At 32.9% G+C, this 21,145-nt stretch overlaps 3 protein-coding genes across 4 annotated transcripts in view; 2 read left to right on the top strand and 1 right to left on the bottom strand.

Moving 5' to 3' along the window:
* Window positions 1–132: 132 nt before the first annotated feature.
* Window positions 133–3,691, top strand: LOC144852981 (UNC5C-like protein). Its single transcript, XM_078711036.1, has 6 exons — window positions 133–144; window positions 451–525; window positions 725–1,612; window positions 2,000–2,134; window positions 2,602–2,766; window positions 2,984–3,691. Exons 1-6 carry the CDS (start codon window positions 133–135, stop codon window positions 3,344–3,346), a joined length of 1,638 nt encoding a protein of 545 aa, XP_078567162.1. The 3' UTR covers window positions 3,347–3,691.
* A 236-nt stretch (window positions 3,692–3,927) lies between these two features.
* On the bottom strand, window positions 3,928–19,482 carry LOC144852032 (reticulon-3-B-like). 2 transcript variants are annotated; one of them, XM_078709713.1, is made up of 8 exons: window positions 18,683–19,482; window positions 18,024–18,059; window positions 9,361–9,568; window positions 8,896–9,034; window positions 8,180–8,249; window positions 7,685–7,731; window positions 7,038–7,096; window positions 3,928–6,676 (listed from the first exon to the last, which is right to left on the bottom strand). In XM_078709713.1, exons 1-8 carry the CDS (start codon window positions 19,329–19,331, stop codon window positions 6,634–6,636), a joined length of 1,251 nt encoding a protein of 416 aa, XP_078565839.1. In that variant the 5' UTR covers window positions 19,332–19,482; the 3' UTR covers window positions 3,928–6,633. The 2 variants fall into 2 exon arrangements, with proteins under 2 accessions (XP_078565839.1, XP_078565840.1); XM_078709714.1 differs by lacking the exon at window positions 18,024–18,059.
* LOC144852035 (copper chaperone for superoxide dismutase-like) overlaps window positions 9,655–21,145 on the top strand; it is a 121,245-nt gene continuing 109,754 nt past the window's right edge. The window contains exon 1 of the mRNA XM_078709720.1: window positions 9,655–9,659. The gene's annotated coding sequence lies outside the window, so the exon portion shown is untranslated. The remainder of the gene's footprint in view (window positions 9,660–21,145) is intronic.

Genomic DNA, 21,145 nt, shown 5'->3' with positions numbered 1-21,145 from the left:
AATGACATAATGGAGTTCCCTGAGTGGGCCATCGTTCTTCTTTGTATTGCTGGTGTTTTTATTTTAATTGTATTGAGCTTCATGTTTATATATAAGGCAAGTTACACTTTGTATGTGAAAAAGACAAACATAATGGTGTGCAGTGTAATTTTAATTGGGTAGTCAATAATAATCTGTCATAATCTGACTTATTTACAGTTGAATCCATATTGGTAGGACACCTTCGGGACCTAACTTCGGAGGGGTGTCTACTTTTCACAGGAAAGTGTCTACATAATAATGTCCCATGAATAGTTATGTTCTTCTTTTTCTTCCCCTTCCCAAGAAAGGGGGAGAGGATAGAGAGGGAGAGAGTGACGGGGGTGGGGATGTACTATTACAGTATGTTGTATTTACTTTATTTACTGTATTGACTTATTGTATTATTATTTTACTTTCGTTTCAAAACAGGTAAATTGTTGTTGTATAGGGCTTTACGAGAGCTGTGGACATGCATTCGTTGAAGATAGCACTGTTATACTGGACGTAAGTGCCAAACCCGTTATTGAAAATGTCATTAATACAATGTGCGTACTTCATAACAGTATAGTTGATGAAGGTATCTTTGAATCAGATTCAGAAACTGGCAGAAGGAAACAAATGTATATTATTAATATAATAATTAGTGATTTACGAAAACCCACTGAAATTAACAAAATGCTTATTTATTACTTAATTACCTTAGGTAGACCAAGGAGCGTCCGTAAGGAGTCAAGGAAATGACTCGGTGAACCGCTATTCAGATGCACTGCGTGTTTTCAGAGAACGAGCCTCAAGTAAGTTAACCAAAACACAAGAGCTATCAACAGGACGAGTATCAACCGCGTTTAATGATTACGGTGGTGACGCTTCTTATGATAACCCTGCAATTATTGACATGGTACCAGAGGAAGATTCGGTGCCACCTACTTCTGTGCCACCTACTTCAAATGACACTGAATATGATGATTTAATTTCTCAAGCCGAAGAATGGAAACAGAGCCATTCCGATGCCAATTTACATGAAGTCTGTTTCAGCACTACCAGATTCATTGCTGGTTTGTTTGATGAACAAGGAGGGATGTTAAATATGGATCACATGGGCATCCGACTATTCGTACCCCCAGGAGCAATCGAAGGAGAAGCTAAGCTGATTTATATGTATATTGCTAAGGATTTACAGTATATGCCTTCTATCGATCTCACTCAGGCTCGAGTGGGTCCAACAATCTTCTGCGGTCCGCGAGGCATTGGTTTTCTTGAGCGTGTCATACTTTCATATGAACATTGCGCGAACATCGATGACGCAAGCACCAAATTGGTTCCTATGTTTACCTCATCTCGACCTAATGAAAATTTAGACTATAAGAGCCTAGATGAAGAAGAGGATGTCTTGGTCATCAAAAGGCGAGGAAGGTGTTCGATATTGATATCACATTTTACAGGGTTTTCGAGCATTGCTACATCGACAAGTCCAGATCTACCAGCGGAAATATACATGAAGTTAGTTGTGTACAGTTCCTTAGTTCAAGCTACTGCTACCCGGATGATATTAAGACTGTACTTTGTTCACAAAACTGCAGACGCAATACAAGTAAGTTCATTGCATTTATCTTTTATTTAAAAATGTGTTGGAAGCTTCAGAACATAGACAATAAAGTTGATTAAAAGGAAACTGTCAATGACAAAAAGTCCAAACGAAATGATTACTCTGTTGCTTGACCATTCAACAAGGTCATCACAGACGAGAACAAATTTGTATATACCAAAATATAACAAATGTAGGACAACATTCTATCAAGTATTCTAGTGCAAAGCTGTGGAATGAAATCCCAGATGATTTAAGGTTTTTAACAAAAAAAGGAAATTTAAAAAAGAAATGAAAAAATATTATTTGTTTGTTTAAGATATTTATTTATTTCTGAAAGAGAATTATATATTTGAGAGAAATATAAATTAAAAATATACTGATGATTCACAGATGATTGCGTGTGAAGAGGAAAGTATAAATGGAGTGAAAAGAACACCTTTTACGACATGGTCATTTAAAACTAATTTTGACGCAACCAGTTTATTGGAAATTGAAAATAATTGGACAACAAGAAATCCGAAGCTAGTAAGATTTTAAATTTTAAATATTTTTTTTTTACATAACCAAATAAGTTTCCATACACTTTATACATAAGGACCATATGTAACAGTGCCATAACACGAAATACAAACATACGGACATTACACATATTGTTGTCTGCCATTCGAAGAGGCGAGTTAACCTTCTATTAAGACAGTTGTAAAAATGTAGTGGAATTAGCCTATATCGCCGATAGGCTGCATTAGCAAAAAACCATACCAAACTTTTACTTGAAAACTCCGAGTTAGGAGAAATTAATAAGATTACTGTTTAGACTAGTTATTCTATCACAACACTGGCAAACTTTGGAAAAACGTTTCTTGCCAAATTCGGAATTTGCAAACTTGTTTGCTAGTGTTTAGACTTACTTAATAAGTAAAAATTACTGCAATGCTTAACCACACCGATAGTCTATGATTATAGCAAAAAAATGTAAATATTTGTTTTTGCAGATTTTCCCGGCGCACACGTTGAGGGAAAACGACTTCGTAACAAAATCCTACATGTTGCTAAAGACAGACACTATTATTGAAAACAGCTTAGTTGGAAGTGTTCATGTGACTCAGGCTGGCCAATCGGATGACTTAAAAGAAACACTTCATATACTAGCACAAGAGGTATGTTATCATTGTCTATTTTTGGGACCTGAAATTCTTTTCTTGAAAATTCTTTTTCAGGTTTTGACGCAACATACGTACGTAAAAGCGCACCGCTAGTAATTTCACCAATCACAACGCGATGGACACCCGAATTGTCGCTTTGTGATTGGTCAACTCACTTGAGTATAATATACTTAGATTACGTAATCATAAATATAATTACTTTAAATTTTAGAATGAGGACAAAATGATACAAAGGAAGGCGATTCCGATGCGATCGCCTGTGCTACTTAAACAACCTCTACGCCGAACACTAAAGGAACTCCTAGACCCAGATGGCTCGGTTGACTGGCGAATGTTTGCTCACGAATTAGAATTGGATGATATGATACCAAAACTTGAAAAACAAAAACACGGCAGTCCAACGTATGAATTACTAACCACGTGGGAAGCTACTCGGTCGAGAAACGACGCCGAAGACTGGTTGCAGCTCGAGCGGATTTTTAAGAAGATTGGTCGGAAAGATGCTGTAACGGAAATATTGAAGGCCAAGTCCGAAATGAATTATGTAGAGTTGGACTGCTCTAAAAATAATTAGTTAAACGATGGAGAAAATTCTTTCTTTCAATTGATGCGAAGAATTGAACGGCGACGTCTTCCGTTCCATGACAAGGAACATTCAAGTGCAAATGTAGCTTGATCGTACAGAGTTTACGATAATCTGGCCATTCAAGGTATAGCTCTAGCTCATTTTCTATGAAATATAAACCTTTCCAACAAGAGAATAACCCCACATATTTTAACGCATCAGTAAATGAATTGAAATTGGAACGAGCGTTGTGAAATAGGCCCTTGAAAAGTTGTGCTACGTGACTTCCTTTTGCAAGGCTTGAACGTTAAACAAGTTACGTAACACTATAGCTAGTATGGGCTCCAGACGGAGTTTTGACTTAATATTAGAAAAAAGATACATATTTGGGCACATATTGCGTTTCATACGTATACTACTTGAAAAAAAGACAATAAATACAGACTTGGGGCAAGTCTACACTATAGCATAAGGTATAATAATGTATGAATGTTTAAAGTGATAATATATAGGAGCAGCTAAAATGCAAACCAGCAAATTCTTGTAAAGTTACGAAACGACCACATAAATTATAACTTCAATACTCCATATCCAACCATCACTCTTTTATTCAATTCGTGTTTATATAGACATATATATATTTTTGCAACTCTTTAATAGCTTATTCCAGAAAGCGCAAGAAATAGCATTTTTTTGGGGTTTTCCAAGATGAAAATTGTACTATACGTAACCAGCACATTATTATGCATATGCTAACTGTTTATTAAACTAAAAAGTAAACATTGTGTTGTTTCGCAATTGTTTGGTTGTTACAATTAGTACAGTCCTATCGCAACTAGAGAACGAACAACATTACCGCAACCATTTCCGAATTACATTAGTACAGTCACAACACATGTATACTTGTTCCGCTATTTAAAGTGCGATTATCAATATTGCCATTAAATTAATGAACTCCTGGCGCCTCATACCAAATACGAGTTTTGCTTCATTACTACCACATAATAATGAACCCTTGGCGCCTCATACCTTACAGACTATGAACAACCATGATTTTCTTACATATTGCAACATTTTATTCGGGTTAAAATAAGATTAATAAACTCACTTAAAGTAAGTGTAAACACAAGTTGAAAGCACAGAACTACATTACACTTTTATTTTTTGTTTTCAACATTTTTTTTGGGTTGAATTTTGTGAGTGATGTCGGACATCTTTATATGATTTTAGCACACTTTACGATATGTACATTGTATGACGACGACGACAATCTTTTGAAAAAAGCACAATAAATCAGTATACAAAAATGATCTATATAGCAAAACCTGACGTAAAAGAATGATGAATACTTTTATTACAATGAAATGATTAAACAAAGTATTGATAGTCGACTTAAATACTTTGCAACAGAGCAACTCCCAGCTTTTCTACCGAAAACAACACGTTTTATATGCAAACCAATTTGATTTTAAATTATAAGCACTTTCGTCTTGGAACAAAAACGCTTAATTTTCTAGAATATTATACATTTTAATATCACCACGACTACTATTGAGAATTACATGCAGTTCACATAGACATTGACAGATTCCACCAGTGTAATATTTAAACATTAAGTTACTGTATCTATATACTAAGGTTGGTATATGTATAATTCACAATGATTAAACCTACATTTAACAATAATAATCTTAATTTTTTTACATTTAATTCGATCAAAAACATTGCATTTAAAAAATTGCAATGGGAGATATACAGATTTTAAAGTTAAGAATACAAAGCAGTTTTTAATTTTAGTTTCATCAAAGAAAATGGCAGACGGCCACGATTCAACACAACACCTTACTCATTTGCTTACTATTATATACGCCACATTTGATTGGTTCACGGACAAGAATCAGCGCATTAATGCTCCGTAACACAAACTTGCGCCTGTTTAAGAGTGATTCATATTATTCAACACAGTGTAACATGTAATTGAGACGTCAATTGACCAAGGATATTTAGGACGGGCAAGTAAGTATAAATGGGGCTACCATAGTTGATTTATGTACGCTTTTGATATAATGACACAAAATTAAAGGCTTGTTCAGTAACTCCACAAATTTCATAACTATTAAACGACGCTGTGTTTTAACACTAAAATGCCAAAAGTTGAATAATTCGACTTCACATTCAAACTTCATGTGACAAAAAAAATCTGATGTGCCCATATATGGACATATTACTACCATATTTAAGCATACAGTACCACCACCATATTTAAGCATGTCACATAAAGTTTGATAGTGTAAACAGAGCTTTACATCTAATGGGTGCATGACTAAATACGGTTTTTGTCGTCAAATTTAAATCAAATTTTAAAGAGTTACTACAAACTTTTTTTTTTTTGTGTAGTGGGTATGTGTTGGTTGTGGCCTGTGTTTGCATTTATCTTTTCATGCGAAAAATATCTGTAAATTTTGTGAGTGCTGCTGCCACTTAAGATGGAGATGGTAATTATTATTAGTTGGATTGTTCATAAATTATAAATTAAAAGAAAATCAAGATAAGAATGTTAAACCTCTTTAGGAGAAGAAAATATCGATATTTTAAAAAATGACTTCAAAGTACTCTTGCCGTTAAAACATTTATCTACAGATTTCAAAATTTCTTTTGAAATATTAAGTAAATATGAATTGTATTAACAAGTTTATCTAAAGAATAGGATTGTTATTGGTTGCTTAGCAACCTGAGAAACAAACAAAATATATTTCAGTTTTAGTCTTAGTTCAACTTGCACACTTTTGTTCAATTTAAATATTACTAGCTATACTACAGTCAAATTTGTATTTTTTTTAATAAAAATAATCAAAACTAGAATTAAATAAATAAGTACAGTAAAATAATTAAAACCATCAAAATTAAGAAATAAATTTACTATTGTTTTAACATTTAACGCACTTCTTTGAAAGTAACAATGGATACATACAGTGTAAATAATAATATGCACTATTAATGCACCTAAAATTCAATGTAGATACCTAAGGCATTCGAATATTATTATTTACCCTTTGACCCAGACATAGTGACCTACTTTCTGTCATTGCACCAAACCATCTAAAAAAAAGATGGTTACTTTTGAATGTCGCCCTCTACAGATCACTAAAATCATAAACTATGATAGCTAGTTCAGGTAATTGCTCTATAGACAAGCTGTGGCATGGTGTATATATTTGGTAGCAAGCAACGTCTTGTAGTAGAGTAATTGGGAAGTTGTAGTGTATGTTTAAAATCCTGTTTTTAAGCTGATTTTCTTAATCATTCTTCTTTTTTAAGAATGGAATCTTGTCTTTTACCCTATAAAAAAAAAATCAATTATTATTATTTAGTATGCTAGCTATTAAAGTACAGTACCTATTAAGTGGACAACTTGAGGACCCAAGACAATGCCTCTTTAATATATAGGGGTGTCTCCTTAATAATAACCATAAAAAACAAATAAACATAGGCCTAGGCTAATTATGCTCAAATTAATTAAATAATGTGTAGTCCTAGGCTATTTTTCCTTCAAAATAGGCAAGTCAATTTCAAAGTAATGTTTTTTCTGAATATTTATAGGGATGTGTGAGAAATAGGCCCTCATGTGCGAGACTCACACATAATGCACGAGAGTTGGCCGGTATGATACAATACTGTATACATAATATAGATTACTCACTGTTCGTATATGGCATTGACCTTGGTGTAGGCTTTTCCCACCACATCATCAATCTGAGCCTACAATAAAAACCCAATAAATATTGGAATGACAGAAATAGTGATGCAAACACATAATAACTACTCACCATACCAAGAAAATAATATACTCACATCTAACACACTACATACAGTATGCAGGATCATCTTGCCTTGGTATAATTTGAAATCACTAAGAGTTCACTACATGCATTTACGTGTTACCGAAAACAAGCATTTTTGTTTGCAACATCATTTTGCGCATTGGGACCAAATAATTACTTACATTTATCGCGCTCGGTTAAATTGGAAACTGAAGAATTTCGGATTATGTCCTCTATAGATTCACTGCGGCCACAGTGCAGTGTCTACCACGAAACGATCCTCTACTCTTTTCAAATAGTGTACCAAGTTCATGTGCACTGTACCAACACTTTAAGTCCCATCCAAAGGGTGAGCTGTATTCTTGATTTTACATGAACAATACAAATTATATTAACGCACATGCTAGACCTAGGAGAGTCCAACAGTGAACTCTTTCGCTGGGAAGTCCCAGTTAACAAGCCTAAGGATACAAGCAATATAGATCTCAACATTCAGTGATATTTGTAATGCTTTAAAATAACATACCTTTTTCATCTCATAGACAAGAGGAAGGCTAAACAAACCAATGTGAGCTATAAGTTAAAAAAAAAGTAAGTTAGTTCATTATTTTACATATAATTCATTACACCCAAAGGGGAAAAACATAAAATAAACAAAACAACAAGATTTGAGTTAAAATAATAAAAAGTAAAATCACGGCAATCTAACAACAGGATGCTCCAGAGATCAAACGGTTTATTGGTGGTTACGACATGATCAGTTCCTCGCCCCTTAACATCACAGCATGCCACGGAGAATATGAACATAGTACAGTACTGTTGGTATTTGTCGCAGCCAGACATAAGATCAAAGGACTGTTACGAGTTCCTATTTTGACAAGGTGAGCTCAGCGTCCTGTTGTTAGAGCAAAATATCATCCACATTCAAATTTAAAATTGTGTAGAGAGATACTGTAGATCTGTAACGTTAGCTAAAGTTTAATAAATAATAAAACTAATAACCGAAATAAATATTTCTTACCAAAGATGACAAGAGTTAGGCCATTGAACATACATCCAATGTAGGTCAAGAACCACAAGAACACGGCAAACTGTAAAGATAATAAAACCATCAATTTTATTATTTTAGATATTTTTATATTATGAGGTAAAAAAAAAATAATTTGAGAATATATTTATTTTTTCGTAACTGATGTGCTACAATTTAAAAGATGACTTTTGAATTTTGCATTTTGGGATACATCACGACAAGTTCAAGACAGTTTCCACAGCGCCTGTACATACAAGGTAATTGAATTATAAGCATGGTCTTTTTGAAAAGTATCTATGGCAGTTTCAATATTAGTTCATACAGTATAGCAAAGCACTATGTGTATTTGTTATTTATTTATACTGGGTAACCTCTTCAGTCAAAGACTGGTCTGCAAGGGCCCCAGTTATGACCAGTGGCTGTGATGTACTAGTACCCAGCCTCGAAAGATGTACTAGGTTCTTTAAAGTGCACATGAGCTAAAAATGTACACTGGACCTACGGTTTAAAGAGAAGACGTTGTTCTACCATCAGAACCATGGAGTGAGTCTCGAACTATTGCCGATGTTATGGCTACGGTTTCACTCACTCGCTTGTGAAATATTCTTTGTGTGAAATCGATGTTGGTTGGGGAATTGTATGTTCTATTAATCTGAATTAAAATATGTATTAAAATATGTAGCTTGTATGGTGTGGTGCATGTTTACCTTGATGGACTCAACCAAATCTTCAACCAGGATGTACCTCCTGAGGGCAGTAGAGTAACAGTTGACTTTCTCTACAGCTTGAGCAGCATAGGTGTTAACTACGTCCTCAGAGATGCTGATATCCTTCTCCAAATATGGTCTGAAAATTAGACAGAAATTATGCAAAAATTTTTCAATTTGGTGTAAAATAAACACCTTTTGTTTTCACAACATGCAGCACTTAGAAATGCATGAACATTTGTAGAATAACTGTTTCAACAGCTGCTTCGTTGTGTGGATCTTTGACGCTGGTTCTGTGTCTGGAAGCAGGGAGGCCCCAGCCGGCTTGGACCTCTCTATATTTCACAAATTGTAATGCAAAAGATAGAACATCAAATTAAGTTCAGCACTTAATTTCACTACTTTTTAGCCGCCCCACTCCGCTATTTCAAAATTCTGGATCAGCCACTGTGGAAGCGTACTTACTTGAATGGATTTCCATCACCAGTCTTTTGCACAGCCTGTAGTACACTCTTGTAGACTCTGAAACTGATTGTCACCGTCAGAATGGAGAGAAGCAAGTAAGCTATCACACTGATGGATGAGAAGTTTGCAAATGCTAGCAGAACAATCAGTATCGATCCAAAGGCTACGCCGCTCTTTTTAGGGTCACGCCAGTACACCAACTCTACAACTGCAAAGAATTATATATTTTTTATCATTCAGAGGCCTACAGAATGTTTTTTTTCCATAGAGTATATAATTGCGGAAACAATGCGAAAATGATTCTATAAATAAAGATTATTTTTATATAAATTATAAAATAAAATATAAAATGGAAATGTCTATACCACCACCATACAGAGAGTAAGAAAAATGAATGCAGTCGACTCTCCCAATACTGTACTGGATTTTCTGAAAATTCTCTCTCAAAAAAAATGTTTCTTGAGGTCAAAAATATCCTTAATTCTTTCCATTAAAAACAGATTTGGAATACCAGAATTTCTGGAAAACCATGGAAGAGACATATACTGTATTAAAAATAGGCCAGCCCAGGGGTTTCCAGTATTGGGAGAGTTGACTGTAAGTGTAATACAGTAAAAAAAAGCTCATTAATAAGCCCATAACAATACAATGAACACTATATGAAGTAGGTATACTATAGGTGGATAAGTGACGTTCCAGTGACTAATGATGACTCTTTAAGCATAAACTTGACAAGAATAATTGTGACAACTATGATGATATGATCAAATTAAGGAACCAATAATTTATGGTCCTTAAAGGTTGGTTAATTTTATCTAATTGCAATTTATGTGATGGCTAAATACAAGAAATGGAAAAAAGACCTTTGCCTATGTAGAATCTTTGAAATGAAAAAGAACACTATACGGTCATCTGTAAGTGACTGTGGCTTATACACTGTACATGTGTTTGATTTATTTCTTGAATAAATATTAATAATATTATTCATAATCAAAAAACTGTTTATGTCTGAATTTATTTAAATGCATTTTTTGTTTAAATCTGAACCATAAAAACATGCTTTAAAATGCAACACTACAGAACACTGCAAGCATCTATGGCTTTACACTGTACATTGATTGATTATAAACAACATTATTAGAATATGACTGGTAGGTATGTTAATTATGTTACGTCAATATCATTAATCACAGATGTATTTTAAGTACTGTGCAGTATCTCTTAAAATACTAGACACACTGCATAATTCTGCTTTTATGTTATTTTGATATTTTGATCTGATGGGAACTGACATTTAGGATTTGGATTTAGGAGGCTACAGTACAGTACATTAAAATATTGTATTTAAACGTTTAATAATATCACATTTATAAACATTTTGCAGAGAAAAATGTAAACGCCCATTTAAATTGAAGTAATTTTAAAGTGAGACTTAAATTAAAAGCACATAAAATAAAAATATTTGTTTGTATAAAAAGGATGAGTTACACATGTTATAGTTAGCGTATAACACAAAATTAAAAGAAATTCATATTCAAAGACAAATAATAAGTACCAAAGCAGTTTATTATTAAAGTAAAATTTCATGCAGAAAATAAAATATTAAAATAATTAATAATACAACACCTGCCATGCCTTTTCATTGCAAGTATAGGGGAAAACAGAAAAAATATACTGTAATGTTGGTTATAACAGAAAATATACTGTAATGTTGGTTATAACAGAAAATATACTGTAATGTTGGTTATAACAGAAAATATACTGTAATGTTGGTTATAACAGAAAATATATTGTAAAGTACTTTGGTTAAACAGAATATACTGTAAAATGTTGGTCAACAGAAAATATAATTAAATAACAGTATAAAATGTTGGTTACAGAAAACATACTGTAATGTTGATTAACAGAAAATATAACTGTAAAATGTTGGTTAACAGAAATGCATGGTTGAATTAAACTGTTTAGCATTCAGCATACATAATGCATCTGGAACCAACAAATCGTTAGGCCCAATGATTAAATAATCACCATCAATATATTTGATATTACCCCATAAAGGTGTACTTCAAATGCACATTTGAATTGCACAGCCGCGTATAGCTTGTACTACAGTACACACTACACCATAGCCTAATTGTAATTACGCTAGCTGCATATCCACTACCCTACTGATGAAATCAATAATTTATTCGACTGTTTGACAATACAATGCATGTAGTCAACGAATCGTGTACAAAGAGAGCTGGTTGAACGTGTATTAGGCGTTGCCTAATAATAAGATGTCAGTTTGGTGTACGCAACGGTACGGCTAACGCATAACACATAGATTATGATTAACCTAGGCCTACAGAGACAACGTACTATTAGCCTATCCGTTATAGTAAACAGTACAATGCATTTAATTAACGCTATTTTAATTATTACTGCACATCTACGATTCGTTATCATCTTACACTATTTCTATCAACATAAAAAATACAGTATACGTTGAGAGAAGAATAATCTTTCCATTAATATTAATAACACAGGCAGTATATAAAGCATAATGTACACTTATAAAAATTGATTTTCTTCTATAAAATGTCCTAATATTGTAAATCTCACTCACTGCCATTGCTTTATTTAATACAGACCAACTCTCCATTTTATTCTGATAATTGAATTGACATTATGTTTGACATTAGTTTTGAAAAACGACGTATTTAAAAAAATGAAAATGCTCTGTTTGAATTTAGAGTCTTTCTTCTGGAAGGTTCCACTGTATTAATAACTAATATATTTAAATTTCCTTTATTTTCATTTTTTTTAAAAATTAGTACCGAACACCATAAAAATAACACCCAAAATTTACTGAAATAATTTCTAAATGGTTTCTAAAAGCGATGCAACGCAATGGAGCAACGCAAAGTACTGTACTGCGTATCAGAAGTAGAAGCCGAGTAGTAGTAGTAACGCACGTAGTAAACTACGCAGATTGAACCAATTCAAGGTCTACGCGGAAAGGAATGTTGACGCAACCAATCAGGTTTTTATTTTATGCAGGCGGGTCAAGCACAATTATTGGAGACAAAATCAATCAAGGTTTTTTTAAAATCGTATTAAAAATTGGTTCTTTCATGTGGACCAATTTCTGCTAGCAAGAAAATGTGTTTTTCAACCAACATCCTAAATGTATAGGTCAGATAAAGTTGAACTACACATATTAAAACATCTTGGTTTAAATAAACGTAATTATTGTATGACCATTCAAGTAACTTATTAACATAATAAGTCATCTGTTATTAATATATAATAATGAGTTTAATTTACCATAAATCAAATATATATTTTGCACTCATTGTTCATCATTTATAATCAAAACTGTGTATTAAAAAGAAATTTTCCTAAACAAAAAGATTGTTCAAGTGCTATTGTAAATATGTTTTAATGAGATTATTAAATATTTGTTCTCAACTAAACAAAAAAGTGAACAAAGAAAACACATTCAGTATTTTTTACCGATAGATTAAAAATGTTGATTTTATATAGTTGATTTGTATTGGTTAACTGTCACTGTTTTTTTTAAACTACAGTATCTCCCAAGTTTTAATGACAATCAAATTACAATATTATTTATACAGAAATAACTGATGCTGCCTACAGCAGTACAGCAGTAGTAGCGGCATTAATCTTTTTCTTGCAACTAGCCCATGGTATGCCACTAATGGCCTGTTCAGACCTACGGAGTCATGCTTACGTATTGTACACGGCGTACAACTCCATAGGTCTGAACCAGGAAAAGTGGAAGCCACGTCTTACGACACTGATCTTTCATTTGTTACGACAGCTCAAGGTACAATGATTTTTACATCTAACCAATCAAATTTACTCCTGCATACCAGATGTTCACCCAAATCGGTGACACTTTAATTTCAAACGAAAGCGTTAGCAAATCTGTTGCTGTTACAATGCTAATTATAATGCTAATTTATATGCTTGCAATTCGAAAGCCTAACTCCATGGATCTGAACATACTGTACCCTTAGCCAAATTGTATGTTCTTAAACATAAACTACTACGATGGACCTTGAATGTAGGGTGACATAAGGTGGTTTAATCTAGCCCAGAGAATTAGACATTGTACGCCGAGTTAATGTTAAATGGAACCCTGATAGTTTAATGATGAATCTACAGTACTTAGACGTCCCTTCTATTTAAGATACAGTAGCCGATACTGTACGCTTAAAGAAACACCTTGTCAGTGACAAATTAATAAGAAATATTTTGTATTTACTTATACTTTATAACTATGGCACTCATTACTCAAACTACAATTTCTCTTGTCTGAATCTATGTATTTTTTTCATGAAGATCAGATGAAAAAGGTCAAATAAGGTCACTTGAGAATTGCAACAATATGTCAGCCATAATATGTTAATATTAACTTCCTAGTAAATTCAGGACATAATGCTGAAACGAAAGCATCTACTTAGCTGTATAAAAACCACATGTGGAAAGGTTGCAACAAACATTGATATTAAAACATAAAGCTCTGTCTACAACTAGTTTGACAAAAAAGTGTGATGAGCCCAAATATGGTGGTGATATGCCCAAATATAGTAGTGATATGACATCATCATGTCCATATGGGCACATCATATTTTGTTGTCAACATAAAGTTTGATAGTGTAGACAAAGTTTAAACTTTTCATATAATCCATACAATACCAATACTCCAGAATTACAAAAATAAAGTTTATTTTGAAAGGAAGATATGAGGAACTTAAACATTCAATATTATTCAAATATAAATATATTTAACCAACTGGTTTTAAAACTTTGGTTTATTAGTACAGTCACTGCAGCTAAAAGATCTAGACTTAAGTCCAAGGTGATCAAACAAAGAAATAAAAAAGGTAAATACAAAACAAATCTTTTGGAAACATGTCACAGATCAGAGATGGATTTAAAATCAAGGTTTTCGCTGGTTCTGGTAACAACTATCTAATGACCAAACTACCATAGCGCAGTTCTTAAGCTCTGTCTACACTTATCAAACTAGTTTGACAAAAAAAGTGCGATATGCCCAAGTATAGTGGTGATATGCCTAAATAGCCTGGAAATGTGCTAGAAACATATAGTACAATACTCTGTTTCCATTTTTCCCATTCAGCTCAAGAGTTATGGTACAGCCGACATGTATGGCAAAATGACTTTTTTTTAAACTATTCAGTCAAATTGCTGTCTACAGTGTAAAACTAGACGTGTGAGAAATATTATGGCTCTACATAGTGCATGTTGTATTATTAAAAACCACATACTATAATTCCTGAAAAAGCTTAAGACTTATAAAAATAATAAACATATTCCATCTGAATCAATATCCTCCAACCAGGGAGGTATAACTTACCTAATTTAATTGCAATTTCTAACTTCTTTTGAAGGGTTGTTTGTTCACCAACGTTATCCATAATAACCAAGTAAAATTACAACTAAACTATTGAAAACTGATAAATAGTACTGTGTATTTCCCAATACTAGCAATGAATTGTGGTCTATCTTCCGCCAAAATACAGTACAGTAGTTGTAATATAGTATTATTTATATCCTTACACCGCTGATATATACATCACACACTGTCAAGAATGTAAAAGTACCACACATAGGCACTGCAAAAGTGTTAAGAACAGCCAAAAAGGTTGTATACGTGGATCATATATTTGCTAAAGACCAGAGATAAGCGTGGTGTAGTATGTATTCTACCAAGATAGCTGTAACGTATTTATTTAAACCAATTTTAAGTTCCAAACGTGGTTGCCCTGGTGTACAATCTACAAGATAGTCTACAGTATATCGTGGCTGCCAACTCGATCCAGCTCTCAATCCCTCTCAGATGTTGCTTAAGCAATACTATTCTATCAAACTTAAAGCAGCTATACTGTACGTCTGTTATCACATTAAATATACCCCCTTACTGATGTTATCAAGTATGATGTGCAATCATATTTAACAGTACTTTGTGACCTCTGGACTATGGTCTATGGAAGCCTAGTTAGTAATTAGGGATGTTCTAAAAGATGTCAGCAGCAGTAGCAACTTCTATGCAACAATAGATAATGACATCAATTGATTCTCTAATGAATGACACAATAAAGATGGCCTATTTAGGACAATGTTTGTCACATTTCAATAGTAGGTTAACAATGACAACCAAATAAAATAACCCATTACAAATTATCCTTTGTTGTGTGTTCGTCCTGTGCTACAATCAAAAGATTTACTTTATACAGTGTTGTATGTATTGTACTGTTGGCGCAATGTATAATTTTGGAAATAAAACAAAATTGGTGCAAAAAATCAGGACATTTTGCAAGTTGTATAAAAAAACAACTATTCTTTCAGATGAAAATCTGCAGTGTAAATTACATGATGTAGTCAATTTGCTATGTACTGCATAGACAATAGTTCAAATTGTATGCTCTAATTAAATAATGTTGGAAATTTGTCATTAGCCTACAACTTAATTAAAGCAATCAGTAAAATTCAACTTGAACTTCAACAGATAATGATCATACATAAGAGATGGTCCCTGAAGGTTAATTAGATGATAAAGTGATGAAATTATCAAATTTCTCAACACCTGTTTAGCGAACCCCTGAAAATGGCAAAAGTGTGTGACCTTTGACTGACAGTGTGGCCAGGAAAATTAGCCTAGATCTAATTTATTCTTGTCAGTTTAATGGTATTATTTAAAAATATTAAAAGGGTTTGACCATTTTGGTACCCAAAGGAAGCCTCTAGAAAGTGCCTAGATTAAGAAAATAGCCAAGACTATGGAAGAGCAAATTTCAATCTTCCCTGCCAAGACCAAAGTCTACGTCTCTGCCTTATATATTACATGATGACTGACCATTTTTACTATAAACCCATTCAATGAATTTAGCAAATTGTTGAAAGTAAACATGACCGTACAAATTTCGGTTTCAAAAGATGACTGTGTATGTTGTTTGTGATGATACTTTAAAGGAAGTACAGTACAACACAAAGAGGAGGAATAGTCTTAAACTCTGTTTACACTACCAGAACTACAGTTTGACAAACAAGTGTGATGTGCCCTATATACTAATACTATGGGCACATCACATTTTTTTGTCAAACTAGTTCTGATAGTGTAAACAGAGCTTTACATTCATTCACTTTAGGATCAGAATAGATCACATACCTTTTAGCATTTTAAAACAGGCTACTGATTATATAGTCTGTGTAAAGGATTTTACTTTAATGCCAAGTCAGCATTAAGCTAACTTTGCCATATTGTATTTGCAATGGACTTTCGATAATATTCAGAGCTACTGTAGTGAAATATGGATCTACTGTAGTGTGCAATGTATGGTACATATTATGAATTAATTATTTCACAACAACCTATTTAACATGTTTTGTTACTGCAAACGAAATGTGCTACAAATGATAATGATTTCAGATTATATCACACATTCTTATCAAACATTCATAAACATCACACTATTCAAATGACTATGAAAAAAACATGAATACTCTATTAATAGAAAAACATATTTATGATAGTCAGTATGTGAGAGTCTAGCCATATGTTTTTATATAAAGAATGTTAATGAACCAACCAGACAGACAGACACATGTAGGTTGTGAATCAGTTACAATACAAGACACAAGGAATATACGATTAGCAGGGCCCTAGGTTTTTTCAGACTATCAAATTATATATCCGCCAAAATGACAAAATCCATGCCTTCAATTAAATTATGTTATGTACTGTAGTTTAAATACAGAGATCAAAAATATTTTTTGTCCAATAAAAATCATTAAAAAATTTATTGAAGAACTTACAGTATTTCATACGTATCCCTTTTTACAAATTACATTGTATTGCCCAAAAAAACACAGAATTGGAGATTTAAATGCTTGCCTGATTCCAAAAAAATTAGGGTAAGCAAAAACATGGTGATGGTCTTTATATTTTTTAATGATTTAATTGATGAAAATATCATGATGATAAAATGATTTTTTAATAGACAAATTAAGCAGGTAATTTTGTAATTTATTTTTTTTTAAAGAAAATATCAAAGATTTGATAGTCTGAACATGGTTTAGTACACTTTACACAGACACATCAGCTAAAAGTGAATATTTTAAAGAGTAAAAATTTGTTTTTATACTCATTTTAAAAAAGAATTATTTCATTCAAAATTCTCTTCTTACTGTATGAGTTTGAAAGAATTCCAATGCTTAAAAGCTGTCTACACTATCAAACTAGTTTGACAAAAAAGGTGTGATGTACCCAAATATGGTAGTGATATACCCAAATATGGTAGTGATATAACCTCATCATGTCCATATATGAGGACATCACATTTGTCACATAAAGTGTAGTGTAGACAGAGCTTTAGTTTCATTTTAAGCTGATGTGTCCATAACATATAGTAAAGCCAATTTTCCACTAGGCGAATTATTTTCGCGTGAATCGAAAGCGTCAGCTTATACGCATGCGTAGAGAGAGATATGGAAGATGGAAACATGAATATGCATATGCATGCATATAAGTTGACGCTTTCGATTCGCGCAAACAAATTGGTCAAGTGGAAAATCGGCTTAAGCGACAAGATGGAAACGAAACTTGTATTCACACACACACACAACTGTACCTCTAGGATCAAGTCTTGATAGGTCAATAAGGGCACCTGGAATAGATAGCCATGCATTATTCAAATATATGCAAATTATCATTCAAATTAGATGCAGATATCATTCAGTCTACAACGAGCTATTTGAATAGCAGTGCATTGATTGATGATAGAAAGCTACATGGTTGATCAAAATCAAAGCAAATATGAATTAGAATAGTTCTGAATTTTTCCTCTGTGGAACTAAAACTGGAAATTGAAATGCTGCAGTTTAACATTTTACAGCGTACAACATTGATAAGTTGACTGTGAAAAGCATTACAAAATGCAAATTTTATTACATTTTTTAAAATAAAAATTGAGATTGATACTACATAGACTGAAAATCCATTTGTATTCATTGTTTTATGACTTCTTTTGGTAGTCGATCTCAATGCATTAAAAGCCAAACGAAAACGAATAACGAGTCCTATTCATTAATAATTATAGCTACTAAAAATATTTATTTTTTGGACGACTTTATTCTATTGTAAATTTGTTCAATAAATTGTAATTGATTTAATGAAGTATAAGACAAAATCAAAATTAATATATAATCATCAAATAAATAATTATAAAAAAAAGAACAGGTTTTTGATATACTGTATAATTTAATGTTTAAAATTTAATATAAAATGTACCTTCTGAAGGAGATGAACCAATTAATGTAGGACTTGACGATGAAACTGGTGGTACTTCTTCCACGGAGGGTGCAACAACAACAGGTTCTTGTTCTTGTTCTTCTTCCTCAGGCTCTTGTAACACCACAGGTGATGGTCGTGAAAGTGTTTCACCACTATTACTTTCAATGGCAGTGGCATGGTTCATCTCAGGCATGAACCCTACTGCTGGTGGATCCTCTTTAACATCGTCGTCAACTACGGGAGAAGGAGTAGAATCCGGCTCTGAGCTTCCAAAGCCACCAAGTAAATCATCAACAGGGGCCTCATCTTGTTGTGGAGGATAGGATTCTTCTGTGAACTGCTGTTGTGGTTCTGGGTCTGATGAGGAGTCTGCTGGGGATGATACTGTATCTCCTCCTAGGCCTACAAGAGGATCGTTATCAGTAGTGGGGCTTGAATCAAAGGACACTAAATCGGAAGAATATGCTGCTGGTTCCTCCGATGCTGCTGACGCTGAATAAAGATCTTCTTCAGCATTGTCACTTACTTTAGGCTCTGACTGATCCGTCGAGTCAGCAGGGTTGTCAACGCGCACGAAGCCGTCGGAAAATAAATCTTGCTGCTGGTTAGCCTCGGCTTCCGATTTATAAGGCTCAAAATCTTCCATTCTAATTCAACTTACACTTTATATAATACACAATATATAGTTGGATATCTACTGCTCTAGAAAGCAGTATTTATTTGTTAAATTACAATATTTCAGGTTATTTAACTCGAGTAGAATAGGGCTGCACAGTTCAAAATAGCACTTCCGTCCGCACCTGCAAAGTGACGAAATAGATCTGACCTTTGACACAATACGAAAATAATTATACAGTGCCGTTATATCAAATAAAAAGGATTTTTAATTTGGCGTTTATTACTGTGTATATATATGAATATTAATTTACCCTAATAATACTCGGAGGCAAAATTATTATAGTCTTTTATTATTTTGTATGAACTTTCTTTCTCGGACCACATTCATATTCATGAACTAGATTTATTAATTAAGTTTACTATAACTTAAGTCGAAATAAAGGTATTGGTAATATATATGGTATTTCCCAACAGGTCTACTCATTGTTGAGTCATTGACAGTAACTAATAAAAAGACAAAAGGAATAATAACACAGCAAGAAAAATCTCCCAACCAATGTTTGAAATGAAAACATGAAAAATGAATAATAAAATCAATTAGTTTATCAATTAAACTTTATATAATAATGCTTTCACTTATAAAACGACAAAATATGAGTTAAATTCGACCAAAACCCCATCTGGCAGCCAATTTGAAACAGTTTTGCATGTAACACATTTTTTTTCCGATTCAATTTGTGGTCAAAGTGAATAACTATAATATATTATATATGTGACATTAAAATGGTATATTCAACCAAAACAAATGTAAACAAACTATTTGGGACAATATAACTTTAAAGGTCATGGCATCTACAATCCTATATCGAAAATAATTAATAAAATAATCGAGAAATACCGATATTATAAATTTGTAGAACTAATCTGACGTAGAGGGGGCTATTACATGTTTAGTAAGTTGTGACATAACTGCAGACTCGTCGTCACGGAAAATCCTCAGAATTTAAAGTAAAATGAGTTTGATTTAACACCATTCCGCGAACATTTTTTTTTTGCGACGCAAGTAATAATTTGACCAATCACGAAACGATGGATCAGCCGAACTGTCGCTTGTCATTGGTCGTTGCCCTTACGTTGACCTAGTGGAAACCAAACTTTAGGGACAGGGCATGCAACGAAGGACTATCTCATGTCATCAATCATTATTTTTAATAACCCGTGAAGATTTCGAACAAATCATTCGTTTTAATATCGGACAACATTTCATATCGATTCAGTGTATTATTATCGATCATGTACATACATGAAGAATTATACAAATAACTATACGGTACACTAAACATTAAGCTTAAAGGTACTCGGACATTTTGCCGAATGCCATTTCGTCGACAGACATTTTAATTTCCGGATACTCACCAAAACTGTATTCTTACTTGATGGCGACGGTATAACGCCAACCTCATAATACATTTTTTTTCTCTTTCTCACTTTTTAAATTTGTATTTTTCAAGTACATTTCTCTTTCTCTATTTCTATTTATCATACACAATCATAAATGGGAAAAAATCCTATTTTAGTGTGAATGTCCGTTTTGTATTTGTTGAAATAAAGTGATCAATTCAATAAACATACATAAAGAAATCATAGTACAAAGACAAAAAAGAATGAAACACCGTGTTGTATGGAAGCTATTTTTCCAGAAAATAAAGAAAGAAAAGTGTCAACAATATTAATGAAGTTCTAAATACAGTTGTTATAGTAACAATCATCAAAATTGCAATATCTAATTTACGACATCATATACTTATATAAGATTGCAATCGATAGAACTACTAAAGAAAC

The sequence above is a fragment of the Antedon bifida genome, chromosome 9, assembly GCF_963402885.1.
Source record: "Antedon bifida chromosome 9, ecAntBifi1.1, whole genome shotgun sequence".
Lineage (NCBI taxonomy): Eukaryota > Metazoa > Echinodermata > Crinoidea > Comatulida > Antedonidae > Antedon > Antedon bifida.
Note: the sequence above shows the minus strand (reverse complement) of the source record. Positions and strands in the feature narration are given on the sequence as shown.

Bases quoted from the DNA above. Each gene is read 5' to 3' on its own strand.
- LOC144852032 (XM_078709713.1), bottom strand. From the start codon at position 19,331: ATGGAAGATTTTGAGCCTTATAAATCGGAAGCCGAGGCTAACCAGCAG. The intron at 7,732-8,179 runs GTAAGAAATATT...TTTAACTTATAG, and splicing joins CCTAACTCTTGTCATCTTTG to CTCACATTGGTTTGTTTAGC. The intron at 7,097-7,684 runs GTATGTTATTTT...TTTTTATTGTAG, and splicing joins TTGTCTATGAGATGAAAAAG to GCTCAGATTGATGATGTGGT.
- LOC144852981 (XM_078711036.1), top strand. The intron at 526-724 runs GTAAGTGCCAAA...TAATTACCTTAG, and splicing joins ATAGCACTGTTATACTGGAC to GTAGACCAAGGAGCGTCCGT. The intron at 1,613-1,999 runs GTAAGTTCATTG...GATGATTCACAG, and splicing joins AAACTGCAGACGCAATACAA to ATGATTGCGTGTGAAGAGGA.